Below are 6,959 nucleotides of genomic sequence, written 5' to 3' on the forward strand. Positions count from 1 at the left end.
TCTCTCTGGGAGACCTTCTTCTTGCCAAATTGGTCACTTATCAAGTTTCCTAGAGTCGTAGACATTTGTGGAGATGATGGAATGAAGCACCTGGCTAAGGCTAATTAATGTGTAGCAGCCAACCCAACCGTCTTGGGTGTATTTTAAAATTAGAGGCTATATACGAATGGAAGACAACATGAGTAAAACCAGAGCTTTCACAGTGTTCAAAGGCAAGTGTATGGACAATGTATGGACAAGACCCCACACAGATAAAAGAATTACCCACGGAAGTGGGAGAGGGATATGGGGATACAGCTCCCATATGGGAGAATCGAGGTCACGGAGAGAGAACCATAAGGTCCTCTATGGGATCCAGATCCCTTTCCTCTTTTGGGTATTTATTTTTTTTATTATTCATCAGCATTAATAAAAAAATTATTTATTTGTATATTTGTATGTATGTATATATGTATGTATGTCAGGGGATGAGCAGCACAAACCAAATTTTATGCAAAGCATGCACGCAGCAGTGGAGAACCCCAATCTCCATAAGAAATATATGAATACAGAAGGGCTGCAGCACACAACAGGAAAACAGTGACAGGGGCTCTTGGTTACGCTTTAACGCGCTTAAGCTCACCAACTGCGCCAAAGTGTCCCTGATCTGGTGAGTCCTACTCTAGAACGCTGATTAAAACTAGCAATTTTGCATGGTAGTGGGAACCATACCAAAAGCCCAGGGGTCAACTAAATGGGAGAAATGAAATTAAAAACCCCTTACCTTCTACTAGCTACTAACGGAACTATGGGTCACTTCAGGTGTGCTGTAAATTTGCTTAGAAGCCTCTCCATATAATTCAGGTGGTGCCTGGTTTAAAGGGGTTCTGTGGGCTCCTTCTACAGGCCCCCTGCAGATAACCTGTCCCGCCCCGTCACTGAAGAATCCTCCGTTCCTCGCGCGCTTCCTCGCTCTAGCTTGCGTCTCCTGGAGCTTCCTGCACAGGCACCATATGAGAAAACTTTGTACTGCACCTACTCAGGAGGCTCCCGGAGATGCGAGCGGGAGTGAGGATGCGTGCGGCCGTGCAGGCGTAGTTGCATTTGTCTAGTTAGACGAATAATTAGACGGTGACCGGCGACGGGTAACGGAAGATTCTTCAGTGACGGCGAGGGACAGGTTATCTGCAGGGGGCCGGTACAAGCCCTAGGTAATTAGATGGTGACCGGCGACGGGTAACGGAAGATTCTTCAGTGACGGCGAGGGACAGGTTATCTGCAGGGGGCCGGTACAAGCCCTAGGTAATTAGATGGTGACCGGCGACGGGTAACAGAAGATTCTTCAGTGACGGCGAGGGACAGGTTATCTGCAGGGAGCCGGTACAAGCCCCAGGTAAGTCAGTTTTTGATTTTTATAGGAGTCCACAGAACCCCTTTAAACACTCATCCTTTCTCTCCCCAAATACGAAGCTTTACTGTCCCTCTAATATTATTTTTTCCTTTTTTTCCTCCTTGCTCTCCTCCTGGTCCTTCTTGTGTCTTCTGTATCACTTTCCGCTCTGTCATCATCGTTCTTGTGTCTTCTGTATCACTTTCCGCTCTGTCATCATCATTCTTCATCCCTGTCTATTTCTCTTACTGTTTCCTCCTCTGCCTCCCACCCAACCAGTGCCGTATGGTTCAGAATGGTGGAGCAGCTCCGGATAGAGGTGCAGCACATGGACAGTTATCTGCGGATTGATGCATTCGTCAGCAGACTGTCTCCATGGTGGGGAGTCATTTTTTCCTTTTCCTAATAAATCTCCTCTGAGCTCCTCGATGTCACCAGAGCTGCCCAGTGATGGATGATGGTCCAGATACTGATATTATCTAGTTGTGAATGCCACTAAGAGAAGTTTTCTCAATGCTTTCTTTGTGCGTTGTGAGATTCGGAATTCGTGTGTCGTGACTCCAGTCTGGTGGATGTGGGCTCCAGTGATCTGCTGGTGCACCACTGCAGTCGGAGCTCTCTGCTATAGGCCCTGACTCTCCTCCCGACCACACTGGCATGGGTGGCTCCTCCAAGAGAGATGGTCAATAAGGTGCTGATACTGCTGGCTTGCATGTAAATCTAATGCACATTGTGTCCATGACCCGTGACCTGAGGTAGAGAAGTTTCTAACACTGGGCAGTCCAAATTGGTCCAAATTGTCTAGATTAGCCTAGAGCAGGCACGGGCATACTTGGCCCTCTAGCTGTTAAGAAACTACAAGTCCCACAATGCATTGCTGGAGTCTTACAGCCACAGTCATGACTCATAAAGACAAATGCATTGTGGGACTTGTAGTTCCTTAACAGCTGGAGGGCCAAGTTTGCCCATGCCTGACCTAGAGATTCCTAACCGAGCCACAGCCCCATTTCTAAGGGCAGGCGAGGTGGGTGTCCGCCTGTTTCCCAGTGGAGAAGGAGGGAGCAGCGGGGAGGGAGCACGACTCTTCCCTTCCTCTCTTCAGGCTCGACTCCTCCCCCCCCCCCCTACATTGCACATCTTTAGCAGCGGCAGGCAGTGCTGGTCGTAATGGAAAAATCTACGCTTACGGATCATTACGCGTAGTTTTACGCAATTACGGTTACGGCGTAGGAAATTATCTACGGTTCATCACTGTAATTACGCGTTAACTTACACAGTTACGCGTAAGGATACCGTAATGTAGGCACTTACACTACGATGTTACGCGTAGTGCCGTAATACCCATTAATGCGTACTTTTTGACGCATACGGACGATGTGTACGCAATAGCCGTCAATGTGACAGCTATTGCGTACACATCATTCGTATGCGTCAAAACGTACGCTTATATACTGAAGGGCGGGAGAAGATACTATTGGTTGCTTAGGATGTTGACTGATTGGCTACTCTTAGAAAAAGGTTTTTTTTTACGTTAGTAACTACGCGTAAAATTACGCGTAAGTCTTCGTAAAATTACGCATACCTAGCAATTACGGTAGACAGTGTAATTACGATACCATTTTACTATTTACGCGTAAATAATTACGCATAAGACCGTAAGTTACGCGTAGCGCTTACGCGTAAATTTGCATTGAATTACGATGCGTAATTACGCTCATGCGTAATTTCGGCCCAGCACTGGTGGCGGACATACGTTTCACTGAAAACTCACCTCTTCTGGGCTCCACGCCATTGAGGTCCACGTGCCGACTGGGGGCATCCATGCCTGGCTACCTTTACAGGGGGCACCTATGCTTGGCTTCCTATACTGGGGCAGCTATAGCTGGCCAACCTATACTGGGGACACCTTTGCTTGGCTACCTATATTTGGGCACCTATGCTTGGCTGCCTATACTGGGGGCACCTATAGCTGGCTACCAATACTAGGGACACCTATGCTTGGCTACCTATACTGGGGGCACCTATACCTGGCTACCTTTACTGGGGGTACTTATAGCTGGTTACCTATACTTGGCTGACAGTGGTGTGGACCCGCTGGGACAGGTGAGATGCTACGCTGCCTAAGACACTGCAGGGGGCAACAGTTAAGTAGGTTGGGACTTGGCGTGCCCCTACTGGCTCTGGAGCCCTGGGGCAACTACTACATTGCCTCTATGGTAGCCCCGGTCCTGCGGCTTAGCAATTTGGGCTGTGGCTAGGAAAGAGCGACCAAATCTGAAATGACCGTGGTTCCTAAAGGAAACCGTCCCTAAGAAGTGTTAAAGAGGTTGTTTTTTTTTTTTTCAGAGCTCGGCGGGTAAACCTTCAGTGATCTGAGGTTGGCGCACATGATTAGATTGTTTCTTAAAGGAAGGAACTGGTCCATTGTTCCAGGTGAATTATATGCCTTCACAAACACAACGCTTTATCTATTTACATAGAACTCCCTGGCAGTGAACCAGTGTGCAAGATTGCATCAGACTGCACACGATTTATGACGCTCGGAAATTAATCAGATCGAGGTCCGCCTGTTGCTGTCAACCGGATCTGTAATCTTCATCTCTGGCCCCAGACTAGTGAAGAACATGCTGGAATCTGGACTTGCCCCTGGAGGCGGGGTCATTATCACTACAATCTGGACTTGCCCCTGGAGGCGGGGTCATTATCACTACAATCTGGACTTGCCTCCTGGGGGGCGGGGTTATTATCACTACAATCTGGACTAGCCTCTGGGGCGGGGTCACTATCACTACCATCTGGACTTGCCCCTGGAGGTGGGGTCATTATCACTACCATCTGGACTTGCCCCTGGAGGCGGGGTCATTATCACTACAATCTGGACTTGCTCCTGGAGGCGGGGTCATTATCACTACAATCTGGACTTGCCTCTGGAAGCGGGGTCATTATCACTACAATCTGGACTTGCCTCTGGAAGCGGGGTCATTATCACAGCCATCTGGACTTGCCTCTGGAGGCGGGGTCATTATCACTACAAGCTGGAATTACCTTTGGAGGCGGGGTCATTATCACTACAATCTGGACTAGCCTCTTGGGTGGGGTCATTATCACTACAATCGGGAATTACCTCTTGGTCGGGGTCATTATCACTACAATCCGGACTTGCCTCTGGAGGCGGGGTCATTATCACTACAATCTGGACTTGTCTCTGGAGGCGGGGTCATTAGTACAATCTGGACTAGCCTCTGGAAGCGGGGTCATTATCACTACCATCTGGACTTGCCCCTGGAGGCGGGGTCATTATCACTACAATCTGGACTTGCCTCTGGGGGCGGGGTCATTATCACTACAATCTGGACTTGTCTATAGAGCGCGGTTGTTATCGCTACAATCTGGACTTACCCCTGGAGGCGGGATCATTATCTCTACCATCTGGACTAGCCTCTGGAGGCGGGGTCATTATCACTACAATCTGGACTTGTCTATAGAGGCGGGGTCATTATCACTATAATCTGGACTTTCCTCTGGGGGCAGGGTCATTATCACTACAATCTGGAATTACCTCTGGAGGCAGGGTCATTAGCACGACAATCTGGACGGGGTCATTATCACTGTAATCTAGCATTACCTCTGGAGGCGGGGTCATAATCACTACAATCTGGACTAGCCTCTGGGGGTGGGGTCATTATCACTACAATCTGTATTTACCTCTGTAGGCGGGGTCATTATCACTACAATCTGTAATTACCTCTGGAGGCGGGGTCATTAACACGACAATCTGGACTTGCCTCCTGGGGGGCGGGGTCATTATCACTACAATCTGGACTAGCCTCTGGGGGCGTGGTTATTATCACTAAAATCTGCACTTTCCTCTGGAGGCGACGTCATTGCTCCACAGCTATTGGAGATCCGGGTACTGAAAGGATTTTAAAGCCTTGTACACATGCTAGGTGGTTGTCTGTTGCATACCCAAGAGATCCAGGGACCCCTCCTGCTTGGAGCTGTTGTGCGCCACCAGTGAAAGAGTACACTGAGAAGCAATCAGAATTTTCTTTGAAGTGAACCTTAATTGAGGATAATTCTCTATGTAGAGGGAAAGCTCTGACTGGGTCTTTCCGCTCCTCAGCCCATCCCGTCGTTCCAGCGCCGTTTCTCATTGAAGCTCTGTGACCAGCTGTGCCGTCAGGATTCTGCAGCAGGCAGGCTTCAGAAGTAAAAGTCTACTTCTGTGCTTTGATAAAGGACACCTTTCAAGGCCCGAAATGATCGTCAGCTAGCAGGGTGGGCTAACTGATGGAATAAAAGCATTGCATATTCTACTGGTGTGCTAACAGACTGGATGTACTACTCGAGTTGTGATGCTTGGAGCCAACCCCCCCCCCCCCCCCCTCTACTCCCACAGCACCCGACCGTTTACTCTGCTTCACTTAGTAAGAGAACACCTGCAACAGCTTGAGACATTACATGCTGCAGGGGCATGGGAGGCTCTTGTTCTGCCTGGTCCATGGACGAGGGCTGGGGCATGGGAGGCTCTTGTTCTGCCTGGTCCATGGGCTGGGGCATGGGAGGCTCTTGTTCTGCCCGGTCCATGGGCGAGGGCTGGGGCATGGGAGGCTCTTGTTCTGCCTGGTCCATGGGCGAGGGCTGGGGCATGGGCGGCTCTTGCTCTGCCTGGTCCATGGACGAGGGCTGGGGCATGGGAGGCTCTTGTTCTGCCCGGTCCATGGGCGAGGGCTGGGGCATGGGAGGCTCTTGTTCTGCCTGGTCCATGGGCGAGGGCTGGGGCATGGGAGGCTCTTGCTCTGCCTGGTCCATGGGCGAGGGCTGGGGCATGGAAGGCTCTTGTTCTGCCCGGTCCATGGGCGAGGGCTGGGGCATGGAAGGCTCTTGTGCTGCGTGGTCCATGGGCGAGGGCTGGGGCATGGGAGGCTCTTGTTCTGCCCGGTCCATGGGCGAGGGCTGGGGCATGGAAGGCTCTTGTGCTGCCCGGTCCATGGGCGAGGGCTGGGGCATGGAAGGCTCTTGTGCTGCGTGGTCCATGGGCGAGGGCTGGGGCATGGGAGGCTCTTGTTCTGCCCGGTCCATGGGCGAGGGCTGGGGCATGGAAGGCTCTTGTGCTGCCCGGTCCATGGGCGAGGGCTGGGGCATGGAAGGCTCTTGTGCTGCGTGGTCCATGGGCGAGGGCTGGGGCATGGGAGGCTCTTGTTCTGCCCGGTCCATGGGCGAGGGCTGGGGCATGGAAGGCTCTTGTGCTGCCCGGTCCATGGGCGAGGGCTGGGGCATGGAAGGCTCTTGTGCTGCGTGGTCCATGGGTGAGGGCTGGGGCATGGGAGGCTCTTGTTCTGCCTAGTCCATGGGCGAGGGCTGGGGCATGGGAGGCTCTTGTTCTGCCTGGTCCATGGACGAGGGCTGGGGCATGGGAGGCTCTTGTTCTGCCCGGTCCATGGGCGAGGGCTGGGGCATGGGAGGCTCTTGCTCTGCCCGGTCCATGTGTGAGGGCTGGGGCATGGAAGGCTCTTGTTCTGCCTAGTCCATGGGCGAGGGCTGGGGCATGGGAGGCTCTTGTTCTGCCCGGTCCATGGGCGAGGGCTGG

The 6,959-nt window shown here is 51.8% G+C and overlaps 1 protein-coding gene across 1 annotated transcript; it reads right to left on the reverse strand.

The window, feature by feature from the left end:
• Positions 1 to 5,779: 5,779 nt before the first annotated feature.
• Positions 5,780 to 6,676, reverse strand: LOC137541082 (skin secretory protein xP2-like). The gene has a single exon (XM_068262222.1). It carries the CDS (start codon positions 6,674 to 6,676, stop codon positions 5,780 to 5,782), a length of 897 nt encoding a protein of 298 aa, XP_068118323.1.
• Between the last annotated feature and the right edge of the window lie 283 nt (positions 6,677 to 6,959).

This window comes from Hyperolius riggenbachi, chromosome 12, assembly GCF_040937935.1.
Source record: "Hyperolius riggenbachi isolate aHypRig1 chromosome 12, aHypRig1.pri, whole genome shotgun sequence".
Lineage (NCBI taxonomy): Eukaryota > Metazoa > Chordata > Amphibia > Anura > Hyperoliidae > Hyperolius > Hyperolius riggenbachi.

What these genes read in the sequence shown, in the direction of transcription:
- LOC137541082 (XM_068262222.1), bottom strand. Translation starts at nt 6,676, where the DNA reads ATGGACCACGCAGCACAAGAGCCTTCCATGCCCCAGCCCTCGCCCATG.